This window comes from Homalodisca vitripennis, chromosome 7, assembly GCF_021130785.1.
Source record: "Homalodisca vitripennis isolate AUS2020 chromosome 7, UT_GWSS_2.1, whole genome shotgun sequence".
NCBI classification, from domain to species: Eukaryota; Metazoa; Arthropoda; class Insecta; order Hemiptera; family Cicadellidae; genus Homalodisca; species Homalodisca vitripennis.
In genome coordinates, this window is record NC_060213.1 from 21438228 (window position 1) to 21457212 (window position 18985).

General features: G+C 39.3%; 2 protein-coding genes across 2 annotated transcripts in view; one reads left to right on the plus strand and one right to left on the minus strand.

Moving 5' to 3' along the window:
• Positions 1-18985, minus strand: part of LOC124366635 (calcium/calmodulin-dependent protein kinase type IV-like) — a 162171-nt gene that overhangs the window by 116520 nt on the left and 26666 nt on the right. The window lies entirely within an intron of this gene.
• Positions 7919-9491, plus strand: LOC124366636 (leucine-rich repeat extensin-like protein 2). The gene is made up of 3 exons (XM_046823234.1): positions 7919-8141; positions 8267-8680; positions 8773-9491. The coding sequence occupies exons 1-3, from the start codon at positions 7919-7921 to the stop codon at positions 9489-9491; spliced, it is 1356 nt and encodes a 451-aa protein (XP_046679190.1).

An 18985-nucleotide genomic window follows, 5' to 3' on the forward strand; every position in this document is an offset into this window, starting at 1 on the left:
AACCCAGCTAATTAAAGAATATGGCTTAGGAACATTTTGGGTGCTGTATTTTTGTATTGCTGTTGTACCTACAACTAGAGAAGTCTGGATTATATAAGGTAACAAGGCAACATCAATTGAGCTTCATGTAGCGTGAGACTTTATCAAATATAAACAATGGAAATTTATAAATAGAGGAAAGTTGGTTTTATCAATCAGGCGATACATTCGGAACATTAATTGGGTGTTTCACTCTCCAATGCACGTTATAAGTTCCTTACTTAATCTACTTAACTGGCTATTAATGAACGAATTGCCCGTTTTATTTATCATTGACACAAAGTAGTTCCATTAATAAGGTCACATCATAACTTACGATACCCACTTGCTTGAACTAAAAAAGATTAATACGTAATGAATAAAATAAACACTTCACGCTTATGTTAATTCTCCGGTGATATTCAGAGCGAAATTTGTGAAATACGAGAAACGCTTGGTTGGCAGACTAGGTCAACTGATAAAACGCTATATCGCAGTACAAACATGTTATATTTCCATTCCCACCCTCACTCACTGGTGCTACAGCTTCATTACAGCACTCATAACGGTGTGGCATTGAAAAATTGTTATTTATATTATGGAACATTTATTTACCGCCATTTTTTAATGATACAGGAAATAAGATTGTTTTACAACTGTTATTATGTTCTTAGTGAATACATTGTCACAATTATCATAATGAACATCTCGAAGTAAAGAAATATTTATAATGTTAATATAAGTTTTTTGATGAAAAGCAGGTTCTAGAGGAACCTGAGATGGTAAGAATGTCAGATCTAGAGTTGACATTCCTGTCATAGTTACCGGTATGTGCTGTTCAGTTTGCCATCCTGGCTCCACAAACTATCCCAGCCTGTGGAATTTCCTCGTTTATTACCAAAGGTATAACCGATAATTGTGCGCTTGCGTTTGTGTCACAGATCGCATGTGTTATACTATAATATTTATACTATAGTGGGTTATAGTATTATTGATTACAGTCTCTCGCAGTACTCAACAACCAGTACGTCACTCGCAACCATGCGTTTGTGTCACAGATCGCATGTGTTATACTATAGTGGGTTATAGTATTATTGATTACAGTCTCTCGCAGTACTCAACAACCAGTACGTCACTCGCAACCATGCGTTTGTGTCACAGATCGCATGTGTTATACTATAATATTTATACTATAGTGGGTTATAGTATTATTGATTACAGTCTCTCGCAGTACTCAACAACCAGTACGTCACTCGCAACCATGCGTTTGTGTCACAGATCGCATGTGTTATACTATAGTGGGTTATAGTATTATTGATTACAGTCTCTCGCAGTACTCAACAACCAGTACGTCACTCGCAACCATGCGTTTGTGTCACAGATCGCATGTGTTATACTATAGTGGGTTATAGTATTATTGATTACAGTCTCTCGCAGTACTCAACAACCAGTACGTCACTCGCAACCATGCGTTTGTGTCACAGATCGCATGTGTTATACTATAATAGTTATACTATAGTGGGTTATAGTATTATTGATTACAGTCTCTCGCAGTACTCAACAACCAGTACGTCACTCGCAACCATGCGTTTGTGTCACAGATCGCATGTGTTATACTATAGTGGGTTATAGTATTATTGATTGCAGTCTCTCGCAGTACTCAACAACCAGTACGTCACTCGCAACCATGCGTTTGTGTCACAGATCGCATGTGTTATACTATAGTGGGTTATAGTATTATTGATTGCAGTCTCTCGCAGTACTCAACAACCAGTACGTCACTCGCAACCATGCGTTTGTGTCACAGATCGCATGTGTTATACTATAGTGGGTTATAGTATTATTGATTACAGTCTCTCGCAGTACTCAACAACCAGTACGTCACTCGCAATCATGCGTTTGTGTCACAGATCGCATGTGTTATACTATAATAGTTATACTATAGTGGGTTATAGTATTATTGATTACAGTCTCTCGCAGTACTCAACAACCAGTACGTCACTCGCAACCATGCGTTTGTGTCACAGATCGCATGTGTTATACTATAATAGTTATACTATAGTGGGTTATAGTATTATTGATTACAGTCTCTCGCAGTACTCAACAACCAGTACGTCACTCGCAACCATGCGTTTGTGTCACAGATCGCATGTGTTATACTATAGTGGGTTATAGTATTATTGATTGCAGTCTCTCGCAGTACTCAACAACCAGTACGTCACTCGCAACCATGCGTTTGTGTCACAGATCGCATGTGTTATACTATAGTGGGTTATAGTATTATTGATTGCAGTCTCTCGCAGTACTCAACAACCAGTACGTCACTCGCAACCATGCGTTTGTGTCACAGATCGCATGTGTTATACTATAGTGGGTTATAGTATTATTGATTACAGTCTCTCGCAGTACTCAACAACCAGTACGTCACTCGCAATCATGCGTTTGTGTCACAGATCGCATGTGTTATACTATAATAGTTATACTATAGTGGGTTATAGTATTATTGATTACAGTCTCTCGCAGTACTCAACAACTAGTACGTCACTCGCAACCATGCGTTTGTGTCACAGATCGCATGTGTTATACTATAGTGGGTTATAGTATTATTGATTACAGTCTCTCGCAGTACTCAACAACCAGTACGTCACTCGCAACCATGCGTTTGTGTCACAGATCGCATGTGTTATACTATAGTGGGTTATAGTATTATTGATTACAGTCTCTCGCAGTACTCAACAACTAGTACGTCACTCGCAACCAATTAGCAAACTAATCTTATAATTTTTCTTTAAGTTTAAATGAATTCACATTGGGACAAACTTGTTACATTGCACTCAGAATAAGTAATCGTGTTTTAGTCATTTATAAAAATACCTTAAAATATATATTAAAAATTATGTTTTTTAAAGGAAAATAAAATGTTTGTTTTTTAATTTCCCTGACAACTTTACTACCCACTTGAAATTAAATCAGAAAAGAAATTTTTATCTTCATACTAAGTACTACATAAAATAGCAACAAATTTTAAATTATGTTTTCCTATTTTAAACTTGAATGTATTAATATTTTTTTAAACAAACAAAAATACAATTATATTGAACTTACATGTGAGTTTAGTTCATACTGCACATACATATGTCCTAAGTAATATATAAAACTAAAAAGTATAAAAAAATAGTTATATTATATACCTTCACCTACAAAATACCTTTCCCAACCTCCCAGACACACATTTGTATGCGGTTTAATACACAAGAGATAGTGTCATATTATTTCGTCACTCGACTGGCACGTGTGGTTGTAACAGTGATCCCAGCTTGTGGTTCTGTTGTTGTACAACGTGGTCAGTTAGATATTATATACCTTCACCTACAAAATACCTTTCCCAACCTCCCAGACAACACATTTGTATGCGGTTTAATACACAAGAGTGATAGTGTCATATTATTTCGTCACTCGACTGGCACGTGTGGTTGTAACAGTGATCCCAGCTTGTGGTTCTGTTGTACAACGTGGTCAGTTAGATATTATATACCTTCACCTACAAAATACCTTTCCCAACCTCCCAGACACACATTTGTATGCGGTTTAATACACAAGTGATAGTGTCATATTATTTCGTCACTCGATGGCACGTGTGGTTGTAACAGTGATCCCAGCTTGTGGTTCTGTTGTACAACGTGGTCAGTTAGATATTATATACCTTCACCTACAAAATACCTTTCCCAACCTCCCAGACACACATTTGTATGCGGTTTAATACACAAGAGATAGTGTCGTATTATTTCGTCACTCGACTGGCACGTGTGGTTGTAACAGTGATCCCAGCTTGTGGTTCTGTTGTTGTACAACGTGGTCAGTTAGATATTATATACCTTCACCTACAAAATACCTTTCCCAACCTCCCAGACACACATTTGTATGCGGTTTAATACACAAGAGATAGTGTCGTATTATTTCGTCACTCGACTGGCACGTGTGGTTGTAACAGTGATCCCAGCTTGTGGTTCTGTTGTTGTACAACGTGGTCAGTTAGATATTATATACCTTCACCTACAAAATACCTTTCCCAACCTCCCAGACACACATTTGTATGCGGTTTAATACACAAGAGATAGTGTCACATTATTTCGTCACTCGACTGGCACGTGTGGTTGTAACAGTGATCCCAGCTTGTGGTTCTGTTGTACAACGTGGTCAGTTAGATATTATATACCTTCACCTACAAAATACCTTTCCCAACCTCCCAGACACACATTTGTATGCGGTTTAATACACAAGAGATAGTGTCGTATTATTTCGTCACTCGACTGGCACGTGTGGTTGTAACAGTGATCCCAGCTTGTGGTTCTGTTGTTGTACAACGTGGTCAGTTAGATATTATATACCTTCACCTACAAAATACCTTTCCCAACCTCCCAGACACACATTTGTATGCGGTTTAATACACAAGAGATAGTGTCGTATTATTTCGTCACTCGACTGGCACGTGTGGTTGTAACAGTGATCCCAGCTTGTGGTTCTGTTGTTGTACAACGTGGTCAGTTAGATATTATATACCTTCACCTACAAAATACCTTTCCCAACCTCCCAGACACACATTTGTATGCGGTTTAATACACAAGAGATAGTGTCGTATTATTTCGTCACTCGAGTGGCACGTGTGGTTGTAACAGTGATCCCAGCTTGTGGTTCTGTTGTTGTACAACGTGGTCAGTTAGATATTATATACCTTCAACTACAAAATACCTTTCCCAACCTCCCAGACACACATTTGTATGCGGTTTAATACACAAGAGATAGTGTCGTATTATTTCGTCACTCGACTGGCACGTGTGGTTGTAACAGTGATCCCAGCTTGTGGTTCTGTTGTTGTACAACGTGGTCAGTTAGATATTATATACCTTCACCTACAAAATACCTTTCCCAACCTCCCAGACACACATTTGTATGCGGTTTAATACACAAGAGATAGTGTCGTATTATTTCGTCACTCGACTGGCACGTGTGGTTGTAACAGTGATCCCAGCTTGTGGTTCTGTTGTACAACGTGGTCAGTTAGATATTATATACCTTCACCTACAAAATACCTTTCCCAACCTCCCAGACATATATTTTTATGCTTTTAAGTACAGAATGAACATCAATAATTTACTTTTTTTACTTCGTTACACATCATAGCTAGAGCATTAAATATCTTTTATTGTAATACTTTTATTTTTATGTAAATTTGAATTATTTTACTCACCTACGAGCGTAATTTCTACGGTTTGATTGTCATGTTGCGCTTTACAAGTCTGGTTATCAATGTGATATAATTTACCATTAAGAAAAACTCGATCTTAGTATTCATAATTGCCTCATTATTCATCCCACTCATATTTTATTCATATAATCCGCTCATTTAAATAAATTCGTACTCGGCATCAGTAGTGGATAAAGGTTGGAAACTAACTTACTTTGTTTTAAAAATGCCTCGGGGTTGATGATCAGTCAAAAAAGTTCTTAATACTCTGAAGTTAATACTTAAACCACTCTCAACTGTTATTAAAACTGAGTTATCATTCTGTAGCTTATCTTGTTCTTTTTGAACTTGACAGCAAAGCTAATTGCTTTTGAGCAGCAAAATCCAAGCTAATACTGACAGAAAGAGACGAGTTGGAACTTCTGAATTGTCTGGTTCAGGAACAACCTTGTATCTTCCCCTGACGTTCGCTTATCTTATTGTCTGACACGATCATAATTATCCGATGATATTCCATTACAGCAGCAGCAACATTATACAATCGGTAAATTTAGCTTTCGTATTGTTGACAATACAGTATTCAGTAGAATTTACACCATGAAAGGTTATTGTACTATTATCTCATTTAATAGCTACTTTACCAATGCCACCTGCTTTAGCAAAGATAATCAATTTAAAATCTAATTCTACACAGTAATATACTGTAATGCACGATCATTTCACAGTTCTAATACTAAAAGTGTGTTACATTGCAAAATTAAATTATTGCTGTTAGCCAAGCCGTTCTGACAGTGAAATCAATAATTAATTGTGTTTGCGAAATTGGACTGACTGCTATGGTAGATGTATCAATGGCTAGCCGAAGTTTAATGTGTGCGAAGTTTAGTGGGTGAAGGGAACATAGAGAAGTAAACAGTCGCAGCAACTATTACTAGGGAGTTACTGCTACAGGGCGTCCGGAATAGATGATAGTAATTACTTCCTTACCATTTACTACACTGTAGTAATTGCTCCTGACAAGCGTGTAAGGCTCAATTGTCCGATGATACCCAACGCCCAAATCACCTTTTGATGATCTTGTTTAGTAATAAAGCTGTACGTCCTGAGGATACTCTGGAAAGAGCTGTGAGAACAGAACGCTGTTTATTTCTCATTTTATAGAACACAAAGACTTTTAAACATATGAAAACTCAAAAACTCCAAGTTGGATGACTTCCAAAAACATATCAGATTCCAGCATCCTCAACCACTCCCGATATGAAAGACTAGTTTAATCACAGCGCATAAAACATTTCCATTTTTTTAACATTATTCTTCTGTTTTATTACTTTCGGCAAAAACTCAGCAGTTAAAAATTTAAACATTTTCCAAGTTCAAAAACACATAAGAACGTTTGAAACTGCCGTGCTGCTAACCGATCCAAAACGTAGTCTAACCTAAGCCAGACTCCAAAAATACGAAGCAATTACTACATAAATGTGGTTTGTAAATGCAAATACTACGGGTTCCGGGAAATATGAAGCAAGTACTGCGTTTTATTCACTTTGTCCACTGATGGGAACAACCGATTGAAAACTAATCTTGAATTGTTTGGGAAAACAGATTAAATCGGTAGGAGATTAACGTATCGGTTTAAATTTTCATCCACTTATTTTACTCAAATGACTGAAATCATTAGAACTAAACTCAACGTTCACGCAGGATGAAACTAGTTAAAGAGTTTCAGCCGGTTGATTTAATTCTGTGTTTTACTGAAACTGCTAGATTTTTCAGGATGAATATTGTAACACCAGTTGCTATTATATTACAATCTTTGTGTTTTGGCTTGGATATAAATAAGATATATTAATATTAATAAAATTATAATGTGGCAGAATTTGAATTTGAGTTGTGTGAAACAAACTATTTTAACTGTTGTTGAGGGTAACTTCATCCCTCCACGCACTCCAACGGTCTAAGTCGCTCTTCCGATTGTCCCATCACTAGCTTAGTAGCGATAAGCGTGTATGCAAGCGTTTCCCCTCCACGCTCTCCAACGTTCTAAGCTGCTCTCCCTGTTGTCACATCACTAGGTTAGTATTGAAGAGCGTGCAGGCAGGCGTTATCCTCCACCTCCACCAAGGGTAAGCCGCTCTCCCTAATTGTCCCATCACTAGGTTAGTAGTGAAGAGCGTGCAGGCAGGTGTTATCCTCCACCTCCTCCGAGGGTAAGCCACTCTCCCTGTTGTCCCATCACTAGGATAGTAGTAAAGAGCGTGCAGGTAGGCGTTATCCCTCCACCTCCTCCAAGGGTAAGCTGCTCTCCCTGTTGTCCCATCACTATGTTAGTAGTAAAGAGCGTGCAGGTAGGCGTTATCCCTCCACCTCCTCCAAGCGTAAGCTGCTCTCTCTGTTGTCCCATCACTATGTTAGTAGTAAAGAGCGTGCAGGTAGGCGTTATCCTTCCACCTCCTCCAATCGTAAGCTGCTCTCTCTGTTGTCCATCACTAGGTTAGTTGTGAAGAGGATACAGGCAGGTGTTATCCTTCACCTACCCCAAGGGTAAGCCGCTCTCCGTGTTGTCCCATCACTAGGTTAGTAGTGAGGAGCGTGCAGCCAGGCGTTATCCCTCCACCTCCTCCGAGGGTAAGCCATTCTCCCTGTTATCCCATCACTATGTTAGTAGCGAAGAGCGTGCAGGCATGCGTTATCCCTCCACCTCCTCCAAGGGTAAGCCGCTCTCCCTGTTGTCCCATCACTAGGTTAGTAGCGAAGAGCGTGCAGGCATGCATTATCCCTCCACCTCCTCCGAGGGTGAGCCGCTCTTCCTGTTGTCCCATTACAAAGGTTAGTAGTGAAGAGCGTGCAGGCAGGCGTTATCCCTCCACCTCATCCGAGGGTAAGCCGCTCTCCCTGTTGTCCCATCACTAGGTTAGTAGCGAAGAGCGTGCAGGCAGGCGTTGTCCCTCCACCTCCTCCGAGGGTAAGCCGCTCTCCCTGTTGTCCCATTACAAAGGTTAGTAGTGAAGAGCGTGCAGGTAGGCGTTATCCCTCCACCTCCTTCGAGGGTAAGCCGCTCTCCCTGTTGTCCCATCACTAGGTTAGTAGCGAAGAGCGTGCAGGCAGGCATTGTCCCTCCACCTCCTCCGAGGGTAAGCCGCTCTCCCTGTTGTCCCATTACAAAGGTTAGTAGTGAAGAGCGTGCAGGTAGGCGTTATCCTCCACCTCCTCCGAGGGTAAGCCGCTCTCCCTGTTGTCCCATTACAAAGGTTAGTAGTGAAGAGCGTGCAGGTAGGCGTTATCCTCCACCTCCTCCGAGGGTAAGCCGCTCTCCCTGTTGTCCCATTACAAAGGTTAGTAGTGAAGATCGTGCAGGTAGGCATTGTCCCTCCACCTCCTCCGAGGGTAAGCCGCTCTCCCTGTTGTCCCATTACAAAGGTTAGTAGTGAAGATCGTGCAGGTAGGCGTTATCCTCCACCTCCTCCGAGGGTAAGCCGCTCTCCCTGTTGTCCCATTACAAAGGTTAGTAGTGAAGATCGTGCAGGCAGGCATTGTCCCTCCACCTCCTCCGAGGGTAAGCCGCTCTCCCTGTTGTCCCATTACAAAGGTTAGTAGTGAAGATCGTGCAGGTAGGCGTTATCCTCCACCTCCTCCGAGGGTAAGCCGCTCTCCCTGTTGTCCCATCACTAGGTTAGTAGCGAAGAGCGTGCAGGCAGGCATTGTCCCTCCACCTCCTCCGAGGGTAAGCCGCTCTCCCTGTTGTCCCATTACAAAGGTTAGTAGGGGAGAGCGTGCAGGTAGGCGTTATCCTCCACCTCCTTCGAGGGTAAGCCGCTCTCCCTGTTGTCCCATTACAAAGGTTAGTAGAGAAGAGCGTGCAGGTAGGCGTTATCCTCCACCTCCTCCGAGGGTAAGCCGCTCTCCCTGTTGTCCCATTACAAAGGTTAGTAGAGAAGAGCGTGCAGGCAGGCGTTATCCTCCACCTCCTCCGAGGGTAAGCCGCTCTCCCTGTTGTCCCATCACTAGGTTAGTAGCGAAGAGCGTGCAGGCAGGCATTGTCCCTCCACCTCCTCCGAGGGTAAGCCGCTCTCCCTGTTGTCCCATTACAAAGGTTAGTAGTGAAGAGCGTGCAGGTAGGCGTTATCCTCCACCTCCTCCGAGGGTAAGCCGCTCTCCCTGTTGTCCCATCACTAGGTTAGTAGCGAAGAGCGTGCAGGCAGGCGTTATCCTCCACCTCCTCCGAGGGTAAGCCGCTCTCCCTGTTGTCCCATCACTAGGTTAGTAGCGAAGAGCGTGCAGGCAGGCATTGTCCCTCCACCTCCTCCGAGGGTAAGCCGCTCTCCCTGTTGTCCCATTACAAAGGTTAGTAGTGAAGAGCGTGCAGGTAGGCGTTATCCTCCACCTCCTCCGAGGGTAAGCCGCTCTCCCTGTTGTCCCATTACAAAGGTTAGTAGCGAAGAGCGTGCAGGCAGGCATTGTACCTCCTCCGAGGGTAAGCCGCTCTCCCTGTTGTCCCATTACAAAGGTTAGTAGCGAAGAGCGTGCAGGCATGCATTGTCCCTCCACCTCCTCCGAGGGTAAGCCGCTCTCCCTGTTGTCCCATTACAAAGGTTAGTAGTGAAGAGCGTGCAGGTAGGCGTTATCCTCCACCTCCTCCGAGGGTAAGCCGCTCTCCCTGTTGTCCCATTACAAAGGTTAGTAGTGAAGAGCGTGCAGGCAGGCGTTATCCTCCACCTCCTCCAAGGGTAAGCCGCTCTCCCTGTTGTCCCATCACTAGGTTAGTAGCGAAGAGCGTGCAGGCAGGCGTTGTCCCTCCAACCCAATTGGCATGGATCGTATTAATTAGCATTTGATTTCATACCTCGGTCCAATAATTCATTTAAATGAATTAAAGCAGATTGAAACTAAATGTGAATTTGCAGTGGCCGTTTATTGACCAATTGGTGTAATTCAGATCTTGTTACGTAACAAATGTTATACCATTGTGCAGATACTTTAGAATAAGTGTATAGCGTATTCGGAATTTTGGGTAGAACATCCTGAAGTTGCATTAACTTCTACAAGGAATATAAATATTTAATTTTAGTGGATGTTTTTTTTATAAGAACGTGACCTGAGACACAATTTAATAACTAAAGGAAGTTAAAATAAGTTACGTGAATTCTTAGATTTATACTTTGACGTGAAATTACACTCTGATACCAATTTATAAATTTGTTCAACACTAAACTGTATGCTATTGAAATATTTGGTAATATATGCCATTATTACCTTTCAAAGTACTCCAACAACTAATTTCTAACAACAATTCGCTCTTTACATTAGTGATTTTGGTACGAGTTTCCAATGTAACCTCACAACAGGCCTACGTATATAAATATTCCTAATCAATCGTAATTCATATACCGGCGAAGCAAATTACTTGGAAACAATTACTTTTACATTTAAAGTTTTTACTACACACATCATTATTACGTAAACCAATTTTGGTTAAATTGTATTATGGTCAGCTGGCTTGTTTTGTTTGAAATGACCATTGTTGTATTGTTATTTAGCAGCAGTAATAATTTCAAGTTATGTTAATTGTTTTTGGTTATTTGTTAATTTGGTTTAGAGTGTCAAATACATTAAAGTGGACTAACTTTTTATAGTTAGCGTTCCTTTTATAAATACAGTATAAATTGCTGATTGATCTCCTCAGAAATAAAGCGGGATGTTTCAGTACCAGCCTCAATCAATTAGTTGTCACCTCACCTCCACCGTATTATCTGCTCCGTCACCTGGAGGACAAGTTGTGGTTACGTAACAAGGAGGTCACGAGTTTAATTCTTGAGAAGGCCACAAACAATTTGACCCGCTTTGTCGTTTCCGTACAACAGAAAAATCTCAACAATAATCTTACCTAACGAATAAATGTAAACGAAATATTATTATTATGCATTTGTAAATATTGTATTTCTGTATTTAATGCGGTGTACTTATAAAAAGGATTCTATTAATATGTACTCAGAAATAATGCCCATAATAACTGTTAAACAAATAAACGAGTAGGCTATAAATAAAATAGTTTAAACTTGTATAATTTTTGACGATAGTATCTTGTTACTCATATACACTAGCAGGCTCCAATAAACCTATGGACGTGTCGTGTTTTGTCTGAGATTAAATCTGCGCACTGGTTTACACCGAGCTAGTTATAACCAGTTCTCGGTAAAGTAACACCAACGCTGGGCGCTGATAACGAAGTTGGTTATCGGAGCAGATTCGTTAGGGTAATCCGATCTCTGGCCCAACCAGGCCGAACACAACACTAGGGTGACGTTTCTACGGCTTCTGTTTGCTTTCTTGCCCGTGTGAATAACTTGTCTGCTCAACTAAGCCTGGCCTTTATCCGCACTTACAGAACGAGCAGTGTCACACAAATACCGTATCCATCCATCCATGGTTTAACTACTGACAGTTTGCAAATACAATTTTAATACATGTATAGGTAATAAATGTTATTATATAAATTTCCCAAAATCCACAAACTGACTCATTACGATATCTTGAAACCACAGTGATACTTTCTGAGACATATTCGGGGTCATTTCATCTGTTACAATAATTACTTCACAATTTGTAATATTTATTAGATTGTGGTAAATAAATACTTTTATCACAATAGGAATATATAATATTTTTAAACAGTTTTATAAAAATGCCAAGTAAATTGTTTTATACCTTGTGAAAAATAGTTCAGAGCCTCCCATTAAATATGTGAATGCCGATGTCCGAGCGGCTTAATACCTGTATGTCGGACTTTGGAGTTCCGCTGAGTTAGTGCAGAGCAGTTTCAAATCCGGTCTGTAACCATAGCATTATTTTCAGTATCATCGATATTGTACTGATTCTGTTCGGCTGAACAATTTAGTGGATCATATTGTACGCATGCTCGTAGGTAAAATCAGATCTTGACGGAAGTCACGTGATTTTTGCTGTGTTTACTAAATAAACTTAGACATATCTCCACAGTGAACTAAATGTCCCCGTACGGAAACAGCTTTCAGCAACAAGAATCAACCGATATTTGATGTAATACATGTATAACATACACATGACTACGATTGATTAGGTATAGATGTGTCAGTGAAAGCAATCTCATGTAAATATAGTTAGCATAAGGGCAACAAACCTTTACTAACTGAAACTGATGAAGCTTGAAAACAAAAGTCAGGCTATCTGGAAAATTATTAATAGTGAAAGGAAAAGTAAGCAAGACCATAACACACTGTCCGAGCTGGAAGTGAACGGAAAAATAATCTATAACCCTATGGATATAGCAAACCAACTGAATATCTACCTAACTAGTGTTGCTAAAACAACCTTAGCACAACAACCTAAGCCCAGACAGAACACAATGACGAGCAGGATTACTAACTGTCCCTGCTTGGTACTTTACCCAACCACTTCAATAGAGGTAAAACAAGTCATCCAGTCAATGAAATCAAAAACCTCCTCAGGAATAGATGAACTGTCACCAAAAACATTGAAGCGATGTAAAGACGAACTTGCACAACCACTAGTAAATATTGTCAACAAGTCTCTCTCACAGGGCACATTTCCTTCTCAGCTAAAAAATCGCTAAAGTGCTACCAAAACATAAGAAAGGTGATAAAAAGCAACCATCAAACTATCGGCCGATTTCACTTCTGTCAGCTTTCTCTAAAATTATAGAAAAAATAGTACTGAACAGACTCCTACAACATATAAAAAACCTTTTAATTATGCTTACAGTTCATCAACATGGCTTCACTGCGGGTAGGTCAACAGTAACAGCATTAAATCAGCCTAATAGAAGGACTTATAGACAATATAGAGGCAGGAAACACTGTGACAACCATACTCCTAGATTACAGCAAGGCATTTGATTGCCTTAACCATGAAATGCTTTTAAAGAAAATTAGAGGGAATCGGAGTGACCGGTGTTGCTGCAAGTTGGTTTAAGAGTTACTTGGAAGGCAGAACCCAAGTGGTTGAAATAAGTTATACAGATCACAAAGGGACAATGCAAAGAATTCGGTCGGAAAGCCAAAAGCTAGATAGAGGTGTCCCGCAAGGTTCAGTCCTGGGCCCTGTCCTGTACATCATTTTCACCAGCGACATGCCAAATTTCCTTGAGCGGCACTGCTCATTGCTTATGTATGCAGACGACACAGTTCTTATAAATAGTACAAAAAACCCCTGAAGAACTTGAAATTAAAGCATACATAGCATTTAACATGGCACTTGAGTACTTCCATAGCAATGATTTTGGCCGTTAATGAGAGTAAAAGCACACAGCTCTTCTTTGGATCAAAAAAACACCAAGTAACTGAAATACCTGGACTAAACCAAAACCGAATATGCTAAACACCTAGGCCTCACCATTGACTCAGACCCTGTCATGGAGTCTCCATGTGGATACGGTATGCTCTAAACTCAGTTCTGGTGTATTCGTTATAAAAAGACTCAAATCGATCACAGAAGATCAGAGCATACTCCGAACAGCATACTTTGCTCTTGCTGAGTCTCATCTTCGATATGGCCTTGTACTATGGGGAAACTCTTCCAAAACAAACCTCCAAAGAGTACTGATACACCAGAAGAAAATCATCAGAGCCATGCTGGGTCTAGGTCCTCAGGAGTCCTGCCGAGGAGCTTTTATAAATGTAAAAAATCCTCACAGTGGTAGCTCTCTAACATTCTTGAGGTAATCCTCCATGCTGCACGTCAAGATTTCCCCAGAAGAAACAACTTACATAACCACTTCACAAGAAACGGTAGCGACTATGTTCTTCCCAATCACAGACTGGCACTCTATGAGAAGAAGCCCTCATACATCGGTGCCAAACTTGCCAACTACCTGCCTGATGAGCTGAAAACTCCAGGGCCAATCAAGAATATGAGACAGCGGCCTTATCAACTGGCTCCTAGTTCGACCCCTTTACTCAATCGACGAGTACATTCGGTGGAGGGAAGACCCGACTTTTCAAAATCAAAACTAATTTTCGTACATGGATTCATCCAAGTTCCAACTCTTGCAAACTTTTGACGACATTTCTGTACTCAAAGTTCATGAAATAAAGAGATTTGTCTATTGTCTATTGTCTATTGTCTATTACAGGATTAAGAAAACCACCGCTGAATCTCTTACGTCAACTGTTAAATGGATTTAAGTTCAGTTTTGCAGATTCTTTTACAACGACGCAGGCTTCGAATAGAATCTGTGTAGAATTTTAACCGTCATAACAGCTAATAGGATGTGCAGATAAAATGTGTATAGTATAACCGTCGGCCTTTTGTTCTTTTGATCATTTATTCATAATCAAGAAACAGTTTTTCTTTTCCAAATCTTTTCTTTTCTGCTCAATTATTCAAACTTGTATTATCATTTTTGCAATATATTACAATCCTTCTTATAGAGTTTTCGAGCACAGAACATACATGACGACAAGCCTTATGACAAAAATACTTTTATTCTGCAAGGTCTTCTTCATTTTATAAAAAATAAACTTTTGTAAGAAACACGCGTTGTTCGTTTCCTGGTGATACACTTGTCTGTGTTTCTTTTAACTTTAATAAGTGTAACTCTTGTTGTACTCATAACTTAGCCGTGGTGTAAAGAGTTGATTCAATGTCAATGGTGAGTTTGCTCCATTTCCTCTACCTCTTATTCCTCTTAGTGTAGCGTCTGGAATCTGACGCTGTCAGTCACAGACTTGACTCCTAAAATCTGAAGTAGTGATCCTCTGAAGAGATCAATAAAAAGTCGACTACGAAGAAGCTAAAAACGGACCCTCTTGCACTCAATAGTGTGCCTGATGAGACAATGTGACGTCTTCATTTATATTACACCATATTGTGTACTCTAGGTGTCTCTGATATCAAAATTATGCAAAGACTTCGTTTTGAGCTTCTTCGTCGTTGGATTTTTTTAATCTTTTCTGACGAATATGAACTCAAAATTCCAGAAGCCAAATGTGTTACAGCGTCTGATTTCAGAAGCTGCATTAAGAGGAAGGTGAACTAGAGCAAACTTAAATTCAAATTGAATCAACCCTTCCCACCATAGCTATGATATGTGGAGGTTTTTAAATATGTGAAAGTATAATGTGTATACGAACATTTCAGCGTCATAAATTCAATAAAAACCGTCTCAAAATTAATAATGCATCTTGATTTTGACATTTTAAGACGATATCCAAATAAGAAATCCACCGATCTTCTTCCGAAGGAATATTAATACAACGTTAATTTGCATTACAAATACGATGTTGAAGATGTAATTAATACATGTACATATTCAAATTGATATTTTAAAATGATAACCAAATGACAGATCCACCGATCTTTTTATTAAGTGGAAGGGATATTTTAATACTAAGTCAAATTCAAATACGTAATGGTGTTGATGGAGGCAAACGGATATTGCTGTAATCCAAGGAAATTATGTATTTTTTAGTAGCAATAATTAAAAATTTAAGAAAGGGAACACCTTTAAAAAACCGTATTTTAATACCGCTTACAGTAAAGAATGAAAAGCGAAAGGCGCAGACGAGTGCTCACGTTACAAGCAAGTTAGGACAAGTGAAAGCACTTTGAAACTTTTGTAATTATTTAGATCCCACAGGTTTTCGTATAGTTTGTAAGCACCCTGTTTAACATAGCCTACATGTGTCAAGCCTCTCCCCCACCATAAGTTCAAGTTTCACATTTATAAGCATGGCCCCATTTTTCCTTTCATCCAGTCATTTTCCATATACCCTAAACACCTGCCCACTGTATCCCAACGATATTGGTTGATACATATTTTTCGTTAGATATAGATTCTTTACTCTTTTAATTTCTAGTTTTGTATTTTCAATGGCAGAAGAATCTGTTTCTCTTAATGACTTTTTTATAGATTGCATTTCCTTTCTACGTTATTTTATCTTTAGAACTACAATTTTTAGTTCCTTTTGTTACCCTATTATTTTATTGTTTCAACTATAAATACAACTTCTTAACTTTTATTCTTGCATTTCCATCGTCCGCAGAAGTCCTCGGATTTCTGTTTTTTTTTATATATATATATTTCATATCCCATCGTGCTCATTATCTATTTCAGGGCTCGTTAAAAGGGAGCCGTAGAGGATTTAACTTGTTATCAGATTCCCTGTGAAGTCAGTATTTTCTTATCTCTATCCACTTACAAACTGTGCCGTAATGTCGTCAGTTTCTGATTTAACTGTACTTATTTTATCCCTCTTACATTTGGAGATGTATTAATATCTTCCTTTCCTGTATGACAGCCAATGCGCCATCATCCATGGCCTTTATAATTACTAGATAAAACACTAAAACCCGTTCATAAGGGTGTACTTTGGTATTATGTGGAAGGCAATATATTCTTAACAGTGTTTCTTACCAGGGGTCTTGAAAAGTACATCATTAGAAGAATGAGACTTTATTTAACTTACTCTTAAAACTACATGTCATTATGACAATCGGTTCTTGTCTTCTGCTAAAAGGAAACGATGTGGGCGAGAAGGAGGTCACTTTATTGTTCTCTTACCTTATTGTTTACTTATGGAAGTTAGTCTCTTTAAGAGTTAGTATCCAAAGCCATACATTAAGTTTACATGAATGTGCTATGCATTCAGTGCAATGTGGATATCAACAATATCAATACAAAGTTCCAGCTACATATCTAGGAACCGGAGAGAGCATCAGCCTTTAACAGGAAGAATGAGAGTTTTAGAAATATGTTATCTAGGATAAGTGCCACGAGAGTAATATTGGTACTTAATAGAAATATTTCTCTCCGAGTACTTGGTAAAGTTTACTGAGCCGATTACCCTTGGGACTTCAGATTTCCCTGAACCGCTATCGATCAAGCCCACAACATCATGTCTCACACAACATCATACATCACACAACATCATGCCGCACAAGACATGGCCGGCCCCCTGTGTCGACGCTTGATCAATCTGTGATTTAGTCATCGTCCTTTTTCATCATCGTCGAATTATTACACTATATAAATGTTCGTGCCATATAAATAATAATAAATTAGTGCTATAAGGCTATGTCAAATCTCTCTTTATTCATCGCGTTTTGTACTGATTCATGAGGCTACTTGGGGTTTGGGCCACTCCGATATCGATATCGACGTTGATGTAAGACATTGTCCCATTGAATCATTCAACAGCAATCCTAGACATTTTTGAACATACACTCTGAAAGAAAAAGGTAGATGGTGACATGGGTTTAGTTCATAGGCCGGTTGTCGCTAATTTTTTCCTAGCGACTAATAATTGACAGATAGCTGAGGGGTGTACAGCTAATCATTCGTACAGCTTTGGGTTGACTGAAGGCATGCTCATGTATGCCAATATAGGAATCAGAGCCACAGCCAGTGGAGGAGTTACACAGCATCTTGATATTTTATATAGAATCAAATCATCCAGCATAAGATAAAACATATCTACATTAGCCAAAAATTTGTCATTCAGTTAATTATACGAGTAATTTAGGTAACTAAAAATCATGGGTTTGCTGTTTTTATTGCGTAGTGTATAAATTCCAGTTAACCCCGTTGTGTACATACTGGGTACATCATTGACGGTAAAAACTACAATATTTTATTCATATAAGAGGAAATCATGACGTTATTGATTTTTATGTAGGTTAAGAAGACATTTTCATTAGAAACCACATCCAGTTTAAAGTCCATAATATTTTACTTCTGATGAGATTATCAGAGTCATGAGGTAAAAGTAGGTCAAAGCCGTGAAATTGTGCATTGATGACAATGACAAAACCAGAACTAACAATTTTTACATATTTTAATTTCATCACCACCCCCATAAAGTTGGTGAAAAGCCCCACTACTCCAAATTTGTTGAGAAAATCACGTCTTAAAACAGGGCGAAATTACGAGGTAACCAAGGTTTATACTATTACTCGGCTAGCTCAGACTTCATTGTCTTATAAAGGAAGGATGTGTCTTATACATAGACCTTACTCCTGTAACCTGTAATACTTGGATACATTGTAGGGTTATGTGCTAGGTGTAGGGGTATATAAAACTATAAACAAAGTTTTAATCAAAAATATTATTTGATCCCCCGGGGATTCAAACCCGGGTCTCTCATACCCTTCCTTTTTACGATTCAATTATATTGTATGTGTCCGTATTTTTCGGCCTAAACTAAATATAACACACATGTTTCAAAACATGAATGAGAAAATTGCATACACCTTCAAAAATACTTCCAACACAAAAAAGGTTGTATTCAGCAACTTGTATATGTTTTGCATACATTCTGTAAGATCTAACAATCAACTGACATACGTGTGATAGTCATGACATGCATATAAAATACAGGACAATGGAAATCAATGTGTTTGTCACTACTTTCAGGAGAAACGTGCAAACAACAAAGCAGGACGCGCGAGAGAACAAACAGTCCCGAGATATGGTAATTGTAAAGGCACTTCGCACACAGAGGTAATGAGACGTGTCTTGTGTGACCGGCTCGGCTTGTTAGTTACGTGATGCACGTCATTTCACGTGTTAGGCTATTTTAAGGATTTGGAGGAATAATCAAAATTGGCGATTAATATTTCTTTACGACGGATGCTGATAAAAAATACCCCCCCCCCCCAATTTTCCAAAGAGACATTACTGAGATAAAACTCTCACCTTCTTCTGGTGAATGGGATCTCTACAGAGCGGGT

Bases quoted from the DNA above. Each gene is read 5' to 3' on its own strand.
- LOC124366636 (XM_046823234.1), top strand. From the start codon at position 7,919: ATGTTAGTAGCGAAGAGCGTGCAGGCATGCGTTATCCCTCCACCTCCT. The intron at 8,142-8,266 runs GTAAGCCGCTCT...AAAGGTTAGTAG, and splicing joins TCCCTCCACCTCATCCGAGG to TGAAGAGCGTGCAGGTAGGC. The intron at 8,681-8,772 runs GTTAGTAGTGAA...AAAGGTTAGTAG, and splicing joins CCTGTTGTCCCATTACAAAG to TGAAGATCGTGCAGGCAGGC.